This window comes from Capricornis sumatraensis, chromosome 6, assembly GCF_032405125.1.
Source record: "Capricornis sumatraensis isolate serow.1 chromosome 6, serow.2, whole genome shotgun sequence".
NCBI classification, from domain to species: domain Eukaryota; kingdom Metazoa; phylum Chordata; class Mammalia; order Artiodactyla; family Bovidae; genus Capricornis; species Capricornis sumatraensis.
The window spans coordinates 79,021,650-79,044,853 of NC_091074.1; the positions used below are offsets into that span (position 1 = coordinate 79,021,650).

The 23,204-nt window shown below is 51.7% G+C and overlaps 2 protein-coding genes across 8 annotated transcripts; both read left to right on the forward strand.

Moving 5' to 3' along the window:
* Positions 1–710: 710 nt before the first annotated feature.
* On the forward strand, positions 711–6,611 carry C6H8orf58 (chromosome 6 C8orf58 homolog). Its single transcript, XM_068974411.1, has 7 exons — positions 711–836; positions 1,959–2,464; positions 3,064–3,204; positions 3,352–3,463; positions 3,592–3,704; positions 4,007–4,113; positions 5,722–6,611. The coding sequence occupies exons 1-7, from the start codon at positions 788–790 to the stop codon at positions 5,831–5,833; spliced, it is 1,140 nt and encodes a 379-aa protein (XP_068830512.1). The 5' UTR covers positions 711–787; the 3' UTR covers positions 5,834–6,611.
* A 526-nt stretch (positions 6,612–7,137) lies between these two features.
* Positions 7,138–22,870, forward strand: CCAR2 (cell cycle and apoptosis regulator 2). 7 transcript variants are annotated; one of them, XM_068974629.1, is made up of 21 exons: positions 8,117–8,233; positions 9,103–9,199; positions 9,465–9,556; positions 9,984–10,075; positions 10,275–10,389; positions 10,562–10,691; positions 10,865–10,961; positions 15,359–15,478; positions 17,068–17,290; positions 17,377–17,490; positions 17,788–17,951; positions 18,395–18,566; positions 18,654–18,884; positions 18,977–19,195; positions 19,808–19,952; positions 20,071–20,153; positions 20,828–20,974; positions 21,122–21,233; positions 21,327–21,515; positions 21,630–21,835; positions 22,060–22,870. In XM_068974629.1, the coding sequence occupies exons 2-21, from the start codon at positions 9,142–9,144 to the stop codon at positions 22,102–22,104; spliced, it is 2,754 nt and encodes a 917-aa protein (XP_068830730.1). In that variant the 5' UTR covers positions 8,117–8,233; positions 9,103–9,141; the 3' UTR covers positions 22,105–22,870. The 7 variants fall into 7 exon arrangements, with proteins under 7 accessions (XP_068830727.1, XP_068830730.1, XP_068830731.1 ...); XM_068974630.1 differs by having other exon boundaries at positions 20,074–20,153; XM_068974626.1 differs by lacking the exon at positions 8,117–8,233 and adding an exon at positions 7,138–7,161 and having other exon boundaries at positions 20,074–20,153; positions 21,122–21,515.
* Positions 22,871–23,204: the final 334 nt, after the last annotated feature.

The window sequence follows — 23,204 nt, forward strand, 5'->3', positions numbered from 1 at the left end:
GACTCAAAGTGGGTGGGGCTGAGGACTGGTGAACCTTTACACTCCCAGACCTCCGGGCGGCCCTTCTGTCCCCCTGTTTCACTTTCCCGGATCCTGAACCATACCCTCGCCCCCGCCGGATTCTGCTCTAGCCCAGGATCCAAGGCGCCCTGCAGTTGTTGGAAAGGATTTCTCTGTGCCGAGAATCCCTTCCACCTTTGATCGCGCCAGGTTTCAGAGTGGCTGAGTGACTTTCCCGAAGGCACACAGCTGAGCGCGCGCGGACGCGGACGTCCTGGCCGACGATCTTTCCACCGTCTGCACGTGCTGATCCATTTCCTTCCGCGCTCGCGTCCGGTCGCCGCCCCTCGCCTCTCCCAGCTTCATTTCGGCCGCAGGAAGACAGACTCGGCTTGGGAACTGTGGGCGGGGTGACCCCATGCCACGGGCGAGACCGCGTCCCCCGCCAGGGTCCCCGCTCCTCGGCTAGGCCGGCTGGGCAAGGGAGCCAGGGGCGGGCCTCCTACCCCTGCCCCCTGACCCCGGCCCCGGTCCCCGCCAACACTGGGCTGGGGGGCCCAGGCCCCGCCCTCGAGGCCCTCCTCGTCGCATTCACACACCTGCGCACCCTTCCCCGCCCCGTCCCTCCCCAATCCGGGCTGGGAGTGTCCCGTGGCCGCGCCCTGCCGGGTCCGGACGCGCAAGCCTAGCCGCCCGCCCGACAGCGGCTCCGCCACGGCGGCCGTGATAGCTCGGTCCTGCTGCAGCGGCCACGGCCCGGGCGCCGCACTGGGGCCGGATTCGGGCCATGCTGGGCCGGCGGCGCGTCTTCGCCGTGGAGCTACTGGGCGGCCATGGTGAGTCGCCCACTCAGGGGCGGGCCCGGCCGGACCTTTGGCCTGGAGCCAACTCTCGTGCCCTGGCTCCTATCTGCGCTCTCCGCCCCACCGGCAGAGCCCGCACTGCCTGGCGCAGCCCGCCGACCTCGGTGCGCCTTCCTCGCCGCCTCCCTTAGGAAGGGCCGGGGATCGCGTCCGCTGTTGGAGACTCTCTTACTTTTTGGCGTTAAACCAGTCGTCACCTCCACCCCATTTTCCCGGGGTCCACTTACCTCTAATTCCTGGTGAGGATCCTCCTTTCCCTGGGCCCTGCCCCAGCCGGCGGTCGCGAAAAGCCCTCATCTCTGCGGCGGCGGACCTCTTTGCAAAGGAGCCGCGCAGGGGTAGACTTCCTGGTGGACTTTCTTGCCCAGAGGGGCCTGGTTTGGGATCCAGGTGCGGCAGTCCGGGAGAAGGAGGCCGGCCTCCATCCCCTCCAACCTCCAATTCTGTATCTTTACGATCGATCGGGCACCTAGATTGCAGGAGAGCCTGGCACAGACCAGGAGAGCTGTAGAGAGGACAGTGATTGGGCGACCGCGCTGCTTCTCCTTCTACCATTTGGGTTCCCTTTCCTCAGTTCAGATTTTTTTCAACTCTCCCAAATCTTCTGCTTCTCACTTAAAAGAACAAAAGTCCAAAATGATTATGGCTATTGTGATTGTCGGTACCTTTTCCCTCCAGGACTTCCGGGATGGACTTTCTCTTGCAGCCTGAGGCCAGTTTAGATCCCTTTGTGTCCTTCCCCCTCTCCCGGAGGCGGGGGCATAGTCACACTCCCCCTTGGGGAGCAGTTGAAGAGGCTATAGTTCCCCAGTGATGGCTCAGAGGTCTTAGGCTCACCTCAGGGGCCAGAGTGCAAGGGCTCCCTGGAAACAAGTGCCCACCCCTCGAAGGAAGATATCATTAACAATTACTTTTGTAAAAGCGACCCCGGTCCTAACCCAATCTCCCAGACAGGGATGCAGGGATCTGGACGCGGCTGTTGTCCGCCGGTCTCCTCCTGTCACCTTTGACCCAGGACACTCCACCCGGGGAACACCACCAGTTACAGGAATGTTGGCGCAGCCGGCCCAGCCTGATGAGTGACTCTCCTTGCAGATGGGGCTGGCGAGGACCTGGTACATGGTTGTGTAGTGCCTGGAGTCATCAGCACCTACAGGCAGATCCCAGATGTGGCTCCAGTTTGCTCATCAGACTCCTGGAAGAGGCACGACCAGCTGAGAGGTCCCCAGGGGCAGGCACCGCTTCTCAAACTGGCCTCCCAGGACTCAGGAGTGGAGATGGCAGTTGGCGACAGCTCCCCGGCCACCTCACCTGGCTTTTCTCAAGACTCTCTGAACTTTGAGCCCCTGGGGAACTCTGAGTCCCTAGCCCTTGGTGCCCTGGAGCCTCCTGCCCACCTAAGCCGGCTTCTAGCCAGCCGTAAGCTGGAGCAGGTGCTGGAGCGCTCCCACCAGCTCTCAGTTCCCCCTACCAGTTTATCTCAACACTGCCACTCCCCAAAGCTGTCGCCTAAGTGTGAAATGCCCCATTCTGAAGCAAGAGGACCGGAGGCCACAGAGGCAGAGAGTGATTTAGAGGATGGCCTGGAACAAGCAGAGGTGGTAAGTGCCAACTCTCAAGTGTGGGATGGAGATGGACTCCCCCTTACCTCCCCTGCCACCGCCCCAACCTTGTTCTCCATGGAACTCTCCTGGGCAGGGTATTGTGTGTGTGAGTGTGTTTGTGTATGTGTTAATCACTTAATTGTGTCCAACTCTTTGTGACCGCCATGAACTGCAGGAGGAGACAACCCTGGCGCCTGCAGCTTGCCAGGCTCCCCTGTCCATGGAATTCTCCAGGCATGAATACTGGAATGGATTGTCATTCCCTTCTCCAGGGGATCTTCCCAACCCAGGGATCAAACCTGAGTCTCCCATGTTACAGGGAGACTTTTTACCATCTGAGCCACCAGGGAAGCTGGGGCAGGGCATTCCTTGCCTCTAATTGATGGGTTGGATGAGACGTCTCACCTCACCCCCGACCCCCAGCTGTGTGGAGATGAGCAGGGCCTGGGGCCTACCTGGCCCTTTGCCTGGTTGGGCACAGGGTGACCAGCTGGGTGTGTCTTCCTCCTCTTACGTATTCTGCCCCCGTCTACTGGCCCATTGGGTGGGAGTCTGGCTGGGTTCAGAAGTCTCTCTGACCTCACTGTGTCCCACAGGTGGAGGACTTGGGGCCTGAGGCCTGCTCCGGCCTTCCGGGGCAGGGTCTTCGCTATTTGGAGCACCTGTGCGTGGTGCTGGAGCAGGTGGCAAATCTACAGCAGCTCTGTCTGCAACTGCAGACTCAGAGGGGCCCTGGGGTGAGTGAGCTGTGAGTGGGCAGGCCGGCTGGTGGGCAGGTGAATGGGGGAGGCAGAGGATCGGTGGGACCCCTGAAACCAGGACTCCCTTCAGAACAGCCTCAGCCCTCTAGCCAGGCCCAGAGAGCCTGTCTCTCCTGTGCACAGGATCCTGAAGAGGAGGCGGAGACAACCCTGGTGCCTTCACCTCTGCCTTCTTATGCCCCAGGCAGTGAGGTGCGTGGGCCGTGGGAACGGCTCAGCCAGACAGAGGAGACAGGTGAGCGCCAACGGCATCTCCCTCTGCATCTTGCCTGCCCAGGGCCCCACAGGCAGACCGCCTGAGCTCTGGGCTTGATGAGTGCCTTCCTGTTCCTTGCTTGGGGTAACCGGATTATCTTTCTGAAGGAGCAAAAACAGCTTCACCCCCAAAGGTAGGGGCGCCCAGTGCCAGTCCTCCCAGGCTGTCAGAGGCCCTGGCAGAGCCAGCTCACACCTTCTCATCCTCCCAGGAACACAAGGTAGGTGAGGGATATATGTGGGGCCTGGCCTGCTGCAGTGGGAAGCCTCGTGTGCTGCAGTCCATGGGGTCACAAAGAGTCGGACACAACTGAGTGACTGAACTGATATGTGGGGCCAGGTGACAGGATGGGGTGGGGATGGTATGGTTGGGATGTGTGGATACCCTGAAAGCTAGAATATGAGAGGATTCCTATTTGGAGCAGGTGACTTGTCCTGATTGTGGTTACAACTATCTGTGGGAGCTTGGTCAGGGGTATGTTGTGAGGAGGGACCCTGGGTGACCCCCTCACCCTCTGCTCAGGGGGATCACTCCCACTGGAACAAAGTCAAGGTCCTGCTCAACAGGATCAGGTGGGGCAGCCCTCGACCTGCTGAACTTGCCGCCTCTGCTGATGGTCCTGTCCCCAGGTGAGTCCTGTGACCCAGCCCCCAGGTGAGTTCTGTGACCCTGCCCAGGGCAGGGCAGAAGGAGGAGCCTGATGAGCTAGGAGGCTGGGGTTGTGCTGCCAGTTGTTATTTTTGTCCCTGCAAAATTTGAGAGAGGCAGTCTTAGAGAAGGCTTCCCCGGTGGCTCAGTGGTAAAGAATCTGCCTGTGATGCAGGAGACCTGAGTTTGATACCTGGATCTGGAAGATCCCTTGGAGAAGGGCATGGCAACCCACTCCAGTATTCTTGTCTGGAGAATCCCATGGAGAGTGGAGCCTGATGGGCTACAGTTCATGGGGTCACAGAGTCGGACACAACTGAGCAACTAAACAACGAGTCTTGGAGAGGTTGTGGGAAGAAACAGAAAGTAGTTAAAAAGCCCCATTTATAGATGAGGAGTCTGAGAACTGGGCTGGGGAGGGAAGTCATCTTCCTGAGGCCACATGGCGAGCCAATGGCAGAGCCAGGACCAAAAGATAGGAAATCGTCATGTGAACCCAGCAAGCCCTCAGCCCTCAAAGCTGAAACTTAGGTCACCTCCCTGGGTTTCCCCAGGAAAGCAAGGTAGTGCACGCAGAGTGCCACAGCGGGTGCTGGGAGTGAGTGCCAGCACCTTTACTGAGTAACTCTCCAGGGGCGCTTATCCCCATCAGTTAATATCCTTAGGCTTTTCACAATTGTCGGTCAACTCTGGGGCCATCGTTACTTGTTTTTTAAGATTAAGTTTTGGCTGCGCTGGACCTTTGTTGCTGCTCGGGCTTTCTCTAGTTGTGGCCACCGGGGGCTACTCTGTTGAGGTGTATGGGCTTCTCACTGTGGTGGCTTCTCTCATTGAGCACAGGCTCCAGGACATACGGGCTGTAGTAGTTGGGGCGCATGTTAGCACAGCCTTGCAGACTGTGTGATCTTCCCAAACCAGGGATGGAACTCATGTCCACTACATTAGTAGGCAGATTCTTTAAAAAAAAAAAAACAACCCTTTTATTTTGTATTGGGATATAACTGATTATTCCAGGGCTATATTGCAACCCTGGTGATTGTCCAGTCAGTTATCACCAGGGCATTCCAGGTGGCTCAGATAGTAGGGTCTTACTGCAATGCAAGAGACCTGGGTTCAGTCCCTGGGTCATGAAGATCCCCTGGAGAAGGGAATGGCAACCCACCCCAGTATTCTTGCCTGGGAAATCCCATGGACAGAGGAGTCTGGCGGGCTACAGTCCATAGGGACATGGCTGAGTGACCACAACTTTCACTTTCATGGCCAGTTAACAATGTTGTTGTAGTTTCTGGTGAATAGCAAAGGGACTCAGCCCTACACATGCTTGTATCCATTCTCCCCCAACCCCCCTCCCATCCAGGCTGCCACATAACACTGAGGAGAGTTCCATGTGCTGTACAGTACGTCCTTGTTGGTTATGCATTTTGAATATAGCAGTGTGTACGTGACCTTTTCAAACTCCCTAACTGTCCCTCCTCCCCACCCCCCACCCCAACCCCTGCCCTAAGCAGGCGGACTCTTAATCATAGCAGTCTGCCATCATTACCTTTGTTTTTTTCCCCTAGTCTAGAGCTTCCTTCCTTTTTCCACAGGATTGCATCAAGGGACCTCCCTGAAAGGCCTCTGGGCCATCCCCTCCAGAAGACCTTTATGCCATCATTAGTGGTTAAGAAGAAACAAGACAAAAACCTCTCTGTACACTGAGACCTCCTGGTGCAGGGGTCTGACCCCGATGGGGCGAGTGCAGTGAAGTCTCCTTGCCGTCTGCCCTGATGCTGCTTCTGGGCACTGCCAGAAAAAGCTGTGGATGCTCTGTCTTCTCTCTGAACTCAGGCAAGGGCTGAGTCCTTCTCCTCTGAGCAGCCAAGGAGCCCTGGGTCCCTGAGAGGCCCCAAAGTGCAGCAGCTCTGGGGCTCCTCCTTGATTGCCAAAAATCCCTGGGCTTAGGCAGTGTGAACCTCACTGATTCATGGGGAATCCATGGGGCGTGTCAGGCACAGTGGTATATCGGCACCCAGTGTGGCTGTGGGTCTGTGGGACTGTCAGTGTGGTGAACGGATTGGATCCAGCTGGCTCTCTGGAATCACGCCCTCATGGTGAGGTAACCACAGGACGATGGACGTGGCCTTCACTCCTGAGTGGACAGTTACTGATCTGGAGTCCTGTCTTCTTCCTCATACTCAAGTGGGCAGCCCTAGAACAGAGAAGGGTACTCTTGGCTGCCTCTGCCTTGAATCTTGCCTGAAGACTGCACCAGGGATGGCAGGGTCAAGTACAACGCAAGGAAGAGCAGAGTAATCTTCAAGGTCTACTCTCTGCTGCTTTACTGCTTATATCATGGCTGAAACCAGAGGCCCAGATTAGCATTTAGACCTTGACAAAATCGCTTAACTTTTCTGAGCCACAGCTGCCCACTTAATCTCCCAAATGGTATAACGATGCCTGCCTTGCCTACCTCACAGACTTGTTCTGAGGATAAAGTGAAATTAAGCTGCCTCAAAATGCTTGCTGCTGCTAAGTCACTTCAGTCGTGTCTCTGTGTGACCCCAAAGACGGCAGCCCACCAGGCTCCCCCGTCCATGGGATTTTCCAGGCAAGAGTACTGGAGTGGGGTGCCATTGCCTTCTGAATGTTAGATGAATAGGAAAGGGGGTTGGAGGGAGGCTAGACTGGAGGGATGATGAGAAAGTCAGAGGATAAGGGGGAATTGGGGTTGCTAATTGGGGCTAAAATGGCCAGTGATTAGTGGCGAGACTTGGAGCGAGTCATTGGAGTCTCTCACATATCACATCTGGGAATTAGAACACTAACACCTGACCTGCTCATTCCCCAAGAGTTGATGTGAGGACTAAAGAAAACGACTGTGAGAATTCTTTGTAAATATATACCTAAATATTGTGAAGGTTTATCTTACCATATCACCTGTGTTGACTGAAAAAATACACACAACCTAAGAGACCTTTATTCCCTGGGAATTTTTAGGACTTCAGGCCTTGGAGACAGCATTTCCTCAGAGAACTCCTTCTAAGGAGGTGAGGCGAGGAGTCAGGTTATATAAAAGTTTGCAGCAGGGGATGGGGGTCTGAACAAAAGTTTATTGCTAATTAAGGAAAACCGAGTATCTCAAATCAAGAAATTTAGCACTCTTCTAAGTATGAGAAGCTGCAAGCGTCTGGGCTCCCTGAATTCATTCCTTTCATATGTGTCTCACTTATTGGGGGCCAAGTCCTACTGCATATCATTCACATCTTTAATTCCTCTTTCAGCTTACGGAGTGGGGGATGTGGTGGGTGGCTGCCTCTTGCTCCTTCTTGCACACACCTGCCCTCTGCCCCAAGCTCCTCAGCATTTACCAGGGAAGTGGCTAAGTGGATGATGGCTGCCAGATAGCTGGTATTATTCTACCTGGGCTCAGAAAAGTATTTTTCTGAGGGAGGAAATGGAGGAAAATATTTTCTATGGGAGGAGGACATAGCACACCAATATCGGAGGAACTATTCCATTTCACACCTTTTAGGTTCCAAGCTCTGTTAAATGAGAAGGGGGTAAAGTTTAGTCTCCTGCAGGCACCCAGAAGATGGGAGGTATAAGTGGGGGGTACCCTCAACGAAGGGTAGGCTAGAGATGGGGTCATTGATTGAGTCAGACACAAGGATATCTCTATAGAAACGGGCACTGATCATGCATCCTTCTCCAGTCAGCTGGTTCTCTTGCTGCTGCCGGCTTGGGGGTCCGCCAGAATCAAGCATAGGTGCTGCTTTATGTTTGAGGGTCCAGCTCCAGCTGTCTTTGGACCAGGAACCAGTTCTCTGAAGTCTGCTTTTCTCATGGGGCACCTAAGCGAGGACACCACCGACGCGCGGCTTCCTAACGCATATCCGATCGGGGAAGGCGCACTTCCGCTCAGCAGTTGGAGCGGGATGGCAGGCCGGTGTGGGGGAAGGGAGAGGTCGGTGGAGAGGAGGGAGGGACTATATCCGGGAGAGTGGCAGCTTCCGACCAGTGGTCGTGCTTCCGGAGAGGCGCTTCCGGTGGCGGCGGCAGCAGTGGCTCTGGTGGTTCCGGGTGTCTTTGTCCCCCCGGTGTCGCGGCCCTGGCCCGCAGGTGGGTTGGGGGGGCCTTCCGCCGCCCCTCTGCCTCCTTGCCCCTCCCCCGGCCGAGGGGCTGCGAGAGCCAAGCCGCGAAGATGCACTGGGCGCGGAAGGGGCCGAGCCCCTCTCCGGACTGCAAGTCTCGTCTCCCTGGCAACGGCCTCGGCCCTGGGGGCGGGCGGGAGGAGGAGAAACCTCGCGCCTTCGTCCTCCCACGGCGGCCTGGCCGCGGCCCGGCCCGGGAGATCCGGCTCTGTTGGCCGCTGAGACGGGAGCCGAGGCACGGGGAGCGGGGGAGCAGGAGGGCGGGCGCGCAGCCGGATTTGCGTTCGCCTGGCCGCGGAGCTGTCTTCTCACCAGCCCGTCCGGGGAACAACGGGCCGGGCTTCCGGGGAGAGGGCCTACACCATCTCCTCTCCGGCACCAGCCTCCTCCATTTTTCCGGGCCTTGCATGGAGCTTTTTGGCGGATGTATTTGAATGAATGAATGTCACCAGGGCTCTTTCCAACCCTTCATTCTCCCCAACCATCTGAGGGTGGCGTGGCATAGTGAGAGGAGCGCAGAGTTGTCGGGAGACCTAGGTGTGAGTCCTAGTTTTTAACGTACCTGGTTCTGTGCCTCGGGCAAGTCTCAGTCCCTCCGAGCTTCGGTTTCCTTTTGTTTGAGTGTAACAGTGTTACCCATCACTAGGTTATTGTGAGGGAAACTGGAGCATTGTAATTTCTCTATTTCCTGGTCCATTTCCTGTTCTCTCCATCTGTCTTCCCTATTCATTCTCAGTATACATTTCCCCACTTTCCTTCAGATCCTTAGTTCCTTTTTGGGGGGTAGGTGGAAAATCTTCCCTGTGAATTGTTAATTTATTTCTTTTCTGATTGAAGGTTTTTTTCCCAAGACTCTGAAAGAGGACAGCATTCCCAATGTCCCAGTTTAAGCGCCAGCGGATCAACCCGCTTCCAGGGGGACGCAACTTCTCAGGTGATCACCTTTATCTCTACCTGGCCCCACATTGGGAAGTATGTGGTTTGAAGTTAGTCTTTAAATCCAACAGGGGTTTTCCTGGTGGAGTGCAGTTTGCTGCTGATGTTTCTTAGGAAACTAGTCAATGACCACAGTGGTTGTCAGCAAAACTCTGTTGGGACTTGTACAAATCCACTTTACACTTTGGGTTTCCTGTCTCCTCTAGCTGACTCTAGTGCTTACCATGGTAGGTGCAGTTCCTGGATTGCTTCTCTTCCAACAGGCGCAGCTTCGACATCCCTTCTGGGCCCTCCTCCTGGTTTGCTAACTCCTCCTGTGGCCACAGACCTGTCCCAAAATGCCAGGCACCTTCAGGTAAGTTGGGCATTCTGTCTAGTGAGTTTCAGCACTCGGGAGGACCTCAGCATGCATGGTTGTCCGATGCTTTCATTCTTACATGACGTTGTTCATCCTTCTTGACACTCCTATCCTCAACCAGTCCAGAGATAATTAGACCTCTCTGACTGGGGAGTACTTGGTTTTGATTCTAGGGAAATCTCTAGGGTGCTTTTTGGCGTTACAGAAGAACTGGGAATCCTAGAAGCAGCTTATGGCCCAAGAATCAGCATGACTCCCCCCACCTTCAGTAGGTTATGTCCACTAGACACATGTGCTTCCTTCTACAGGAAGCTCTGTGCAGTACTTTGAGCTGGGGCTGGAGGGGTGGAGAAAGATGAGATGCTAATGGCAGAGCATGGATAGATGCTCCCTCTTACCTTTAAACTGCACTCTTCTCACATAGGGTGGAGAGAAACAACGGGTCTTCACCGGCATTGTTACCAGCTTGCATGACTACTTTGGGGTGGTGGATGAAGAAGTCTTTTTTCAGCTAAGGTAGGCTGAGGCTGTTCCCCTTCTGGAAATGCTGACGGGATTTGGTTCTGTCACCATGCTGGTGGGTCCTTCTAAAGACGTTGCTTTGCTGTTATGCAAGGTGTGAGAAATCTTGATGGGAAGGGCCTCATAGGGACAGTCAAGGTGGCTTGGCCAGGGTCTCTCTCCTGACTGGGTCTCCTGGCTTGTGTGCTGGCAGTGTGGTGAAGGGCCGGCTGCCCCAGCTGGGTGAGAAGGTGCTGGTGAAGGCTGCATACAACCCAGGTCAGGCAGTACCCTGGAATGCTGTCAAGGTGCAGACGCTCTCCAACCAGGTATTCATCTCTTCTCAGCTTGTGCATTGGAAAGGGGTAGGAGGGACACCCTGGTGCCCGGAAAGATGGACAGGAGCCTTTCTTTGATCAAGGGGGTAGGGCCACATCTTTCCAAGGTAGTGAGCGCTTCAGCCATGGGATGTCCTGAGTTTTCCTGGTTACTGTCCTGCAGCCCCTACTGAAGTCCCCAGCACCTCCCCTTCTACATGTGGCAGCCCTGGGCCAGAAGCAAGGGATTCTGGGAGCTCAGCCCCAGCTGATCTTTCAGCCTCACCGGATTCCCCCACTCTTTCCTCAGAAGCGTGAGTACCAGTGACATGGATATTGGGGGTGTGGCTTTATGGAGTACTCTGGTTGAATGGACTTGTAAGAATTAGATTGTTCCTCTCAGTAGAAGTGGAGACTAAAAGAAGGGGACAGGAAAGTTGGGTAAATATTTAGGTGTTTTGAGTCACTATCCATTTCCTTTCTGCAGCTCTGAGTCTCTTCCAAACATCCCACACACTTCATCTGAGCCACCTGAACAGGTTTCCTGCTCGGGGCCCTCATGGACGATTGGATCAGGGCCGAAGGTAAGATGATGATCAAGCAGGAAAGGTGCTTCATTTCATTGCCTCTAAGAGAATGTTCCCCCCCACCCCCACTTGTTTTTGGCCACTGCTTGACACTAACATTCTCTTTGTGCAGCTAGATCCTAGTCCCCTTACCCTAAGATAGGCTGACACATTGAGAAATATTGGATCTTTATAAGCTGGTACAACAAGTAGGGATTTGGCATAATTCATCTTTCAAAATATCACACTGAATTTGTTTTTAATGTATAATTTTGTCTTTTATTTCTAGTCTCTAAGATTGGGACACCAAGAATCAAAACTGAAGAAAATAGTAGGGTCCAAAAAAAATTTTTTTGCAGTGTTTTTTTAACTGAAGCATAATTTACAATGTTATACCAGTAGATTGGATATTTTATGTATTATGAGATGATTACCACAATAGCTGGTTACTATCTGCCGCTCTACAGAGTTATTACGGTATTGATTATGTCGTCTACGCTGTATATTACATCTCCCTGACTGACTTACTTTATAACTGGAAGTTTGTACCTTTTAATCCCCCTTCACCTATATTAGGGCTTCCCTGGTAGCTCTTTTGGTAGAGTCCACCTGCAATGCAGGAGACCCCAGTTTGATTCCTGGGTTGGGAAGATCTGCTGGGGAAGGGATAAACTACCCACCCACTCCAGTATTCTTGGGCTTTCCTGGTGGCTCAGTTGGTAAAGAATTCGCCTGCGATGAGGGAGACCTGGGTTCGATCCCTAGGTTGGATCCCTGGGTTGGGAAAATCCCCTGGAAAAGGGAAAGGTTAACCCCTCCAGTATTCTGGCCTGGAGAATTCCATGGACTGTTTATATATAGTCCATGGGGTCACAAAGAGTTGGACATGGTTGAGTGACTTTCACTTTCACCTATTTTGCCTATTCCCCCCACAACCTCCTCCGCTCTGGTGACCACCAGTATGTTCTCTATATCTGTGAGTCTGTTTCTGTTTTTGTTGTTTTTTTTCTTTTAGTTTCCTGCAGTGCATGATTTAATTCTTAGTATAAAACATGTTTCTTCCTATACACACAGAAGTCAGTGATGTGATGGACTATGTATGTTGCACTCTGTCCAGAAATCCTGTGCTGTGGACATGTAGATGTGGCCTTGTATGGAGCAGGCATGGTGGCTTTGGGCCTTTGGGGCATTCTGGGCCATTGTGTGTCATCTGTGAGTGTTGGGAACTGCCAGGAGCATGCTTCCTATTTTCTGATCCTGCCTTACCCTACCTAAAAGTTTTTGTTTCTATCCTTAGGAGTTATGCTCTAGACTAGTTTGTTGAAGACACGTTCAAGTTATTTCTGTTAGTCTTCTTTTTAACTTTTTATTATGGAAATTTTCAAGTATAAGCATAGTAAATACCCTCATATACCCATTACCCAGCTTCAACAATATCAATACCTGCCATTCTTTTTCATCTGCCTTATACTTTTTTTTTTTAAGGTAAAATTTATGTAGGTTGATGTGCACAGCTCTTAGATGGGCAGTTTTGACAAATGAAAAATCCCATGTGACTCACCCCTTTTAAGATACAGAATATGTCCATCACTCCAGAAAGGGTTTTCATGTTCTAGTTCTCTTCTGAAATGAGGACTGTTCTCAGAAGGAAACCGCTTCCTCTCCCAGAAGCCAGTGATTGTTACTTGTAAGTAAGGGCTAAGACTGCAGTCTACTGCAAACATGTAAAGGGGGCATGGAGTTCCTCAGAGAAAAAGCTTTAAGCAAAGTGATGTAGCTAGTCTGCTGAAGCTACTGTGTGTTGCCTTGGGATAGGTCATTGGGAACTTTGGAGTGGGGAGCTCTGATTGTGTAGGATTTTTTTCCACAGCATCTCCACTGCTTAAAACAGTTTAATTCTCAAGTTACTGGTGTATAATTCACATACACCCATACCTCTTGTCCTCTGCATTTTCTTGGTCTTCAGTTTCCAAGGACTCTCCAACTCTCCCATTCTGTGAGTTTTATTAAAGACTTCATTATAGACTGAGGACAGCAGGTGCCCTCAGGGGTAATGTAGCCTGGGTGGAAATCAATGGCTGCTATTGACTTTTTGCTTTAGGTTCAAATGCAGCCTTCCGGTAAAGCCAGTAGCATTTGATTGTCCAGGACACACCAAGCCCTGTGCAAGTTCTGTGTTCTGTTACTTGGGCCATAATGCTTCGGTGTCATGGCCTCTAGAGATAGAAGACATGACTTTTGGGAGTGAGATCCTACTATGAGTCTGTAGAAGGGATTTGCAGAGCAGGGGAGGGGCAGTAGCAATGAGGTCACCCTCTCGGGGAACAACCGTTTATAACAGAATCAGCCATCTTAGTGTGACTGGAAACCAGCCTTTCTTTTTGAACTTCAGGTTTTGGGAGGCAGAAACCAGTGTCTCCTTTGGATTGCTAATGCTCAACTACTGAGGGGTTTAGACAAGGATACTCAGCCGGGTAGACCATCTCAGTGTCCTGCTGAAGTTACCCAGATGGCTTCCACTGTTCGTGCTTTATAGTCTCTTCCTGACAATTGACAATAAAGATTACAGGATTCAGTGGAACATGCACTTCAACTTGAGGTTGACAGCCTTTACTGAAGAGTTCACTTCAATCACGGGTGAGCTGAAGAGAGTTGTCAAAATGACTTTGGAGCAGTTCTTCTGTTAGAGACACAGAAGCACTGATATCCCACAAGGGCAAGATTAGAAGGCAGCTTTTGGAGGGAGATACTGATGAACAAGGAAATTACCCAGGCAGAAATGTGAGAAAAGAAAAATTCTGCGTTAAATATAATTGAGTTAGTTAATCAGGGGTGTAATGATTAGGGAAACAACCTAGGCAGGTCTAAAGGAAAAGAGCAGAGACCTGGTAAATAAATATAATGAGCTCAGCATTACCTCAGCACGAAGAATTGACAGTTGATTTTATTTCCCTTGTGAGACATGGGTTTCCCCCCCCCTTATCAGTCTGGCATTTTATAATGGTCTAAAGGTTTTTTCTTTTCTACTGTTTTTATTGCTTGTACCATAACATAGTGGTACTGTAATAAGTGATTTATTATAAAAATGTAGTGTATGATATTATATAAAGTTAAAATACTACAAAAATTATCATTCCCTCTTTCCCTTTAAAGGTAAGCATTTAAAAACTTTTTAATTAAAGTATAGTTGGTTTACAATATTTTATTAGTTTCAGGTGTACAACATAGCAGTTATACTCCATTTAAAGTTATAAAATGTTGGCTATAATCCCTGTGCTGTGTATTACGCCTTTGTATCTTATTTATTTTGTACATAGTAGTTTGTACCTCTTAGTCTCCTATTCTTATCCCCCCAATCCCCTGTCCCCAAGGTAGCCATTCTTATATTTAAAGACCTTTAGAAAAGCAAAATTACTTCCTGTCACTTTTTTCCCCAGTGTTCTTTTCTAGTCTTTGTATATCTATCTATCTCTATATATATATATGCATAGTTTTTATAATTTTAATCTGAGTTCAGATTTTGTAATGCATTCTCATTGAACATGTGTTCCATATTGCAGAGTAATCCTCAGAATTGTTTTAATGGCTGTATGATTAGTGAATTTTTATGACTTAAATGTGTAGGGTTAAGGGTTTGTTGGGCTTCCCTGGTGGCTCTGATGGTAAAGAATCTGCCTGCAATGTGGGAGACCCAGGTTTGATTCCTGGGTTGTGAAGATCCTCCAGAGAAAGGAATGGCTACCAACTCCAGTATTCTTCTCTGGAAGATTCCATGGAACAGAGGAGCCTGGTGGGCTACAGTCCATGGGGTTGCAAGAAAGTCAGACATGACTGAACAACTAACACTTTCACTTCACTTTTTTCACGGGTTTGTTACCAGATCTGTCTCTCTTAATTAAACTTGATAGAACCCATAGCATGGTACCATATATGTATCTCTTGTTTAAAAAAAAGTTCTTTTTCTCATTTCAAAAAATTACATGTTAGCTGTAACTTATAATGTTAAAAAAAAAAGTTCTTCTCATTTCAAAAAATCACGTTAGCTGTAACTTACAATGTTCGTAAAAATATAAAAAAATTATTTATCAGCTTTATCAGTCAGAGGCGTCCACCATTAATCTTTTCTTTCTGTCAGTCTTTAAAGCTGTTTTTGCTCATTTGAGGCACTATTATCTATACAGTGTTCCATACTGTACTTTTTGTTGAATATGAATGGTTTTCTGTTATTTAAAGCATTTAAATGTGTACTTTAATATCTTTAATAACAGTCTCTTATATGGCTGTTAGTATGGCTTATTTATCCATTTCTTTAAAGTTCAGGATTCAGATGGTTTCCAGCTCTTTTTAGGCCAGCATGTCCTGAAGCTGTATTTAACAGTATGGTTTCTTCCTTCTGGTGATGAATCAACCTCCAGTGATGACTATGACTCCAAGAAACGCAAACAGCGAGCTGGTGGAGAGCCTTGGGGTGCTAAGAAACCAAGGCATGACCTGCCTCCTTACCGAGTCCATCTCACTCCCTATACTGTGGACAGGTGAGTGGGGAGGCTGGGCTTCGGGGTGAGACTTGTAGCTGGTAACATTTTTCTCGTGTAAATGAGATATAGTCTGGGAGTAATTGTGTATGTGTATTCTTATGACCTTTTTGCTCACTTCATTTTTGTTTTTTAATATGACAAATTTATTTCAGAAATCTCAAATTCAGACCAGCATAGCACCACTGATTTATGATTTAATCACCAGAAGTTGTTATGCCAGCCTATAATTATGGCATCCCAATCAAAATCCAGGTGCCCAATACCAGTTATAAATCAGGTGGAAACTATGGGTCATGGGAACGGTGGGACTGGTTTCTCAAGGAAGCTCTGAATGGTTTCTTGAATGTGACAGCATGTACGAGGTCACTGGCCCCCACACAAGCTTACTTCTCACGTGTAGAAACTGAGTAGATGAGTGATCCCAGATGCCAGCTAGCAGGGGAGATGCAGGGCTCCAGCTGCTGTGTTAGAAGCCCCCAGGGCAGATCGACTTTTGTCCATGTGGAAGTGAGGGTGGCCTCTGAGCACCTCCTCATGACGGGCAGGGAGGGCGGGCTGCCCTGCTTCCTCCCCCAGGCCTAGGGCACACCTTGTACTCTACATGCTGACCCACCTGCGTCCCTAGGGTAATCTCAGGAGACCCTGGTGCCCACATCACCACTGTGGGAGGGTGCATCTTGAGTGGTCAGGACACCGATTGCTAATGATTAGCCACACACACAGCTGTGATTTTTTTTTTTTTAAATCACAGTGGAAGCCTGTTGTATATACTATTGGGCCCTTTGCTTTTTCACTTATCTTGGAATTTATTCCACAGTTTGTTAGACTGATCTCATTCTTTTTAGCAACCACACGGCTAAGTGGATGGACCAGAATTTATTGAAACAGGTCTCCATTTTTAATCTGTAGTTATTCTAAATCTTGTTGTAATAATAAACATTCTTCTCTAGACATGTCTGTGGACAGGTGCAAGCATTTTATTGAGCTCAGTTCCTAGAAATGGAGTAGCTGGCTTAAAGGTCTGTGAACCTTGAAGGTATGGCCAGGCTTCTCACAGAGGCTGGGTCAGTTTACCTTCTCACACGAATTGTGAGGTACTTGTACCCCTAGCCTTTGCCAACACTGTGTTAGCCAGCTTCATGATCTTTGTCCGTCCAGTAGGTGAAAAGTGATACCCTGATTTGAATTTCTTCAATTATGAGTAATACTGAGGGTATTTTCATGAGCTCTTCAGTCTCATTCCTTTTTCTAAGTATCTGTTGCTATCAGTTTTTCCAGTTGTCTCTTAGATGTGATTTTTTTTAGTGATTTGTGGGGTTCCTTTTATACTAACTTTAAGATAAAGACTCTTTGCTGTCATATATTGCAAATGTCTTTTTTCCTTTCCCTAGATTGACTTATAGCATTTTAGTGGTCAAATCTAATCCATTTTTCTCTCTTCAGAGGTGTCTTCCTTAGAAAACTCTTCTTTCTCAGATTATAAAAGAATTTGCTTCCTTTTTCTTTCAAGTCTTTTTTATGGTTCCATGTTAAAAAAAAAAAAATCATCTTTGCTCAAACTGGAACTCCCGGCTTTCTTCCCACAGCCCCGTCTTTGATTTCTTAGAACTCCAGCGCCGTTACCGCACCCTCCTGGTTCCCTCAGATTTTCTGGCCGTGCATCTGAGCTGGCTGTCAGCCTTCCCTGTGAGCCAGCCCTTCTCTCTCCATCATCCAAGCCGCATCCAGGTATCTTCGGAGAAGGAGTCAGCTGCTGATGCTGGTGCAGAGCCCCCCCCTACAGACAGCGACCCCACCTACAGTTCCAAGGTGAGTTGGCTGGGGTCCTGCCACTTGATCCCCTTGTTGAGGGCTGAGAAAGCTCTCAAGTGTCTCCTTCACGCCTTCCCTACCAGGTACTGCTGCTCTCCTCCCCGGGATTGGAGGAATTGTATCGTTGTTGCATGCTGTTCGTGGATGACATGGCTGAGCCACGGGAGACCCCAGAACACCCTCTGAAGCAAATTAAAGTAAGAGCTGGGGCCCAGGAGGCAAGACACACTCACTGATGGTGGTCAGTCCCTGTCAGCTGAGATGCTGCTCGTGAGCTCAAAGAAACAGAGCTGAGATACTAGTCGTTCTGCCAGGAGCAGGGTGTGGCCCAGAGATGGTCTTACTAGATTCACGTGGGGTTCAAGTTCATGGGTAGAGAGCCGCCCTCCACATGCAGTGTGGTGGACTCTGTTCCCCAACGGTGGCAGGTTGTTTCCCAGGGGGAGGCCCAGATGATTGGATTTTCGTGTCTTATCCCTGGTCTCTCTTTGCAGTTTTTGCTGGGCTGGAAGGATGATGAGGCAGTGCTGGTGGGGGGTGAGTGGTCTCCTTCGCTGGATGGCCTCGACCCCAAGGGCGACCCACAGGTGCTTGTCCGCACCGCCACACGCTGCGCGCAGGCCCAGGCTGGCATCGACTTGAGTGCCTGCACCAAGTGGTGAGTGGCTGCCCGAGCTTCTCTGTGGGCACCACTGAGTGGGTGAGACCCGGCCAGAGGCCAGGCTTCTGCTGGGCCTTTCTGACCTGTCAGCTCCTGTCAGTTTCCTTGTCCCTGCTCATCTCCCTCCCTCCAGCCCTGCCAGTGGTTGCTGTAGTCCCGAGCACGGCTAGGGGTGTCTAAGTGTGTTGAGAGCCAGCTGACCCTCCAAGGCTCCTCAGATGTGGTCCGCAGCCACATTCCAAGCTCCTTATTGCCACGGCATCTCGGATAGTAACTGTCGGGTTACCTGTCTATTCCCATGGACCATTTCTTGAGGACTTGGGCTGTATCTTTTAGAGCTTGGCCCTCAGTACATGTTCATTAAGTGTTGACTGGCAGCTGAAGAACTCACTTATGAATGTCATGGGTCAGCACTTCATTTTTCCTTTCACTGTGAGCAGGTGGCGCTTCGCTGAGTTTCAGTACCTGCAGGCAGGACCCCCGCGGCGGCTCCAGACTGTGGTGGTGTACCTGCCGGACATCTGGACCATCATGCCCACTTTGGAAGAGTGGGAGGCCTTGTGCCAGCAGAAAGCTGCAGAGGCAGCTCCCCCGCCCCCAGAGGTGCCAGCGGTGAGGCCAAGGCTTACAAACCAATGAGGGAGGTAGGTACATGAACTCCGGGACCCAGGTGGTCATAGCCCTTAACATCTGCCACAGGAAGCAGAGCCTCCAGAGCAGCCGGCTGATGGATCGGAGCAAGCAGCAGACATGTCTAAGCAGAGTGCCGAGAATCCGGAGGTCACTGCACAGCAGGAAGTGGACACCGACCTCCCGGAGGCCCCCCCACCCCCTCTGGAACCTGCTGTCATGGCACGCTCCCGCTGTGTAAACCTGTCCCTGCAAAGTATCGTGGAGGACCGGAGGCCAAAGGAAAGGATCTCTTTTGAGGCAGGTGTAGGAGCTGGCGGCTGTGGGGTGGTAGGGAGTGATGGGAACACTCTGTCCTGAGGCTCATGGCCTCCCGCTGCCTCCCCCACCAGGCCACGGTGTTGGCTGAGCTGTTTCTGGAGATGCTGCAGAGGGACTTTGGCTATAGGATTTATAAGACGCTCCTGAGCCTTCCTGAAAAGGTTGTGGCCCCGTCTGAGCCCGAGAAGGAGGAAGCAGCCAAGGAAGAAGAAGCGGTCAAGGAGGAGGCCAAGGAGGCCAAGGATGAGGTACAGAGTGAGGGCACAGCTGCCGAGGCAGACGCCCCGCCGGTGAGTATCGCTGCCCTCTGTGTGGGCACTGGGGCGGCAGGTCCTAAGGCCCAGCAGAACTGGAGCACAGGCACGCCACGGCTCTCCTCTCACTCCCCCACACTCACTGCACGCGCCTCCTGGCCCCGGTGTGACTTGGGCACGGGGCATGTAACTCTTGTGTGGCTACACAGCTCGGAGGTGAAGCACCTGGGAGAAGGGAGGCGGGCCTGGAGCGTCGTGAAGGGAAGCGTGGTTGACAGGGCGCCATGGACATCTGTGTTCATAGCAATGCTTTGATGGATACAGGCGTTTTCATGACCTACGGTTAACTACAGTACTGCATTTTCTTAACTGTTTTCTAAAGTCCATGGGTGTGCTGCTTGCCTAAATGTAATCAAGTAAGCAGATTGCTTATGGGATTGGGCTTGACTCCTGAGGAGCACCCCAGGTGTCTGGAACTCGCCCTGGTCTGCTCTGTGACACCTGTGTAACAAAGTACATTAAATGAGACACTGCACGTAAGCCTTTATCCCATTGCCTGAAGACGGCTGACGTGAATGTTAACCATTGTTATGGTGGGTAATTCCAGGGGCAGCTCTTCTCCTTATCATCTGGGTCTGCTTCTCCTAGAAGGAAGATGGGCTTTTGCCCAAACCCCCAAATTCTGGGGGAGAAGATGAAGAGAAACCCCGGGGTGAGGCGTCCGAGGACCTGTGTGAGATGGCCTTGGACCCAGAACTGCTGCTCCTGAGAGATGACGGGGAGGAGGAATTTGGTATGTGTGGCGCCGGCCAGATGGTGGCTTCTTGACACGCCTTAGTGCTCTCGTTCTGGGTGGAGCCAGCCCGGACCCGTGTGAGCCCTGCTCTAGGCTCACCTCAGGCTTTCTGTAGCAGGAGCCAAGCTGGAGGATTCCGAGGTCCGGTCGGTTGCTTCGAACCAGTCAGAGATGGAGTTCTCAACCCTTCAGGACATGGTGAGACCTTCAGTGTGCTCTTGGGGCTCCGTGATCGGGAAGCCTGGCAAGGCCTCTGACTCTCCTGGGAAAGGGATGCTTTTACTAAACGGCCTCTGGCATTTTTTTTTTTTTAATAGAATGATAGTTCAAAAAAAATTTTAGTTATTTTGGCTTCACTGGGTCTTAGTCATGGCACACCGGGTGTCTTTTGCTGTGGCACACCGATTCTCTAGTTGTGGCACATGGGCGCTCTAGTTACTCCATGGCACGTAGGATCTTAGTTCGCCAACCAGCGATTGAACGTGTGTCCCCCACGCTGCAAGGTAGATGCTTACCTGCTGGACCACCAGGAAAGTCCCAGACACCTGGCACCTTCTCATTGATGAAAGACAAAGGTAGCTCTTGGCTCATGGGATAGCATACTCATATGATCCAGGAGAATACTTCAGTGTCTCTATCAGTGTGGTTCTGAGCGAGCTGTCTGATCTAGGAGCACACACGGTTCCTCTCTGGGTGACAGGCCTTGGGGCGGAAGTGCCCTAGAGAGAGAGCTTTGCTCACAGGCCAAGGGTCAGATCTCCACCTGGAAGGTGTGTCAGCCAAGCTGCCTTATTTTGAAAGGGCTTCATCCTGGGTGATTTAGCATTGAGAGAGCTATTTGTAAGTCTTGTTCATCCTTGTTTCTCTTGCAGCCCAAGGAGCTGGACCCCTCTGCGGTGCTCCCTGTGGACTGTCTTCTTGCTTTTGTCTACTTTGACGCCAACTGGTGTGGCTACTTGCACCGGCGAGACCTGGAGAGGATCCTGCTTACCCTTGGGCTGCGGCTCAGTGCAGAGCAGGTAATGTCTTCCAGTCCTCCCTGAGATGCCTCTCCCAATGTCGTGTGTAGGTGTGGCTGGGGATGCTGTGGCTCTAGGTTCTTGTGTGCCATTACAGGGGGCTTGCACCTTCTAACTGTGGGCATCGTGGGTGTGTGTTTCCTACAGGCCAAACAGCTGGTCAGCAGGGCGGTGTCTCAGAACATCTGCCAGTATCGGAGCCTTCAGTACAGCCGCCCGGAGGGCCCAGATGGCGCACTCCCTGAGGACCTGCTCTTCGGTGCGAACTGGGCTCTGCGGCCTCCAGGGGACGGGGGCGGCTGGGCTGCTTTCTCCCACTTCCCGTCCCTGAGCCTTCTCCTGGCCCTCCTAGGGAACCTGGACCTGCTGCCTCCTCCTGGGAAGAGTGAGAAGCCGGGTGCGACCCCGGTGGAGCACAAGGGCCTGGTGTCCCACAACGGCAGCCTCATCAATGTGGGGAACCTGCTGCAGCGTGCAGAGCAGCAGGACAGCGGGCGGCTCTACCTGGAGAACAAGATTCACACACTGGAGCTTAAGCTGGGTGAGTGGCCTGTGGCTTGGGGAGATGAAGCGGGAGGTCCGCACCCCAGACTCCAGGCTGTCCGCCATCCGCTCCCCTCTTAGCTGAGCAGTCTCTCCGGCCTGCCCCCACCAGAGGAGAGCCATAACCGTTTCTCAGCCACTGAAGTGACAAATAAGACACTGGCAACGGAAATGCAGGATCTGCGGGCCCGGCTGGCCGAGGCTGAGGAGATGGCCCGGACAGCCGAGCGACAGAAGAACCAGCTTCAGCGGCTGCTTCAGGAGTTCCGAAGGCGCCTGACCACCTTGCAGCTCGACACACAGCGGATGCTTGAAAAGGTGAGCCTCCTGGAGAGCCGGCCGTTGTGTGGTGAGGTGGGTCAGCACAGCCGGCCCAGCTTCACTGGCATTTGCCTCCATCTACTAGTTTCTTATGGAATCCATCAGTCAGCAGCTTGTGACCGGGAGCCTCACAGGAGGAAGTGGTTAGTAGTTCTCGGATGGGATCTCGGATCTCAGCCCTTCCTCCTCCGAGCCCGGATTTTCATGTCTGTTTCAAACAGGCCGACAGCTGGGTAGAGAAGGAGGAGCCAGCACCAAGCAACTGAGGGGCCTGGTGCAGGAGCCGCCATCCTATGAGGTCAGCGATGGAGCCTGCTGAAGTTAGAGCCCAGAAAGCAGCCAGAGCAGGACCTGGGAGCTGGAGGCAGGGGTGGCTGACCTGGCGGCAGTCAGCCTCTGTAGAGGCGCTCAGGCCGTCAGGGTGGGGTCTGTCTGTGCCACGTGGGTCGGATGAGTGAGGAAGCCGGTTCCACGCGCAACTAAATCCAACATCTTGTGCACCCCTCGGATGTCATTTTGCCCTCTACTTTGGGATTCCTCCTGGGGCCCTTTCGTCTTGTGCTGACTTTCTCCTGTCCTCTTCCAGTTTAGAATAAGACAGGGCAGGAAAAGGCTTTTCAAGTCTGTCATAAGGTCTGATGCCAATAAACTAAAGAAGCAGACGTGGAATCTGGTTGGGGTTGTAAGAGCCCTTATGAATGGCACAAATCCTGCCAGGTTCCAGGAGCAGGTTTTTGGGGAGGGGGCTCCCTGGCCATCGCAGGAATGGTGTCAGTGCTAGCGAGTGTTTGGTGTGGGGCCGTGTCTGCCAGTGAACACTGTGTTCCAGCTGCCCCAGACATGCCAGAAGAAACCAGCACCTGTCCCCTGGCTCCCTGTGTTCAGAATGTGGTATTGGCTCTGGCCCAGCCTTTCCCCTTCCCCACAAGTCTTGCCTCTTTCCATTAATCCGTGGTTTCAGTTTGACTTTGTATATAAAGTTGGTTTTCTTTCTTTCTTTTTTTTTTTGGCTTTTTGTTTTTTAAATAAACCAAAGTCAAAAACAAATCCAGTGTGCTCCACAGCTCTCCCCTTGACTCCTTGTCTAGGTCTGATTCTGCACCCTCCTCCCCACCCTCAACCCAGCCTCTGCTGGTGGAGGTGTCTCCTCCAGAGGATGGTTGGTGGGGGGCAGCTCTGGGGTCCATGGCCTGCTGGTCAGGAGAGGGGATGCTACGGGTGGTTGGGGCAACCCCACCCTGACCACCCCCCTAACTCAGCAGGGGGCAGCCTAACCCAGAGAGAGACCTGGGGTGGCCCCCTCTTTATAATTACAGCACACTAATATATGAACATTTCATTGAAAATTTTACTTGGAAAAATAAAA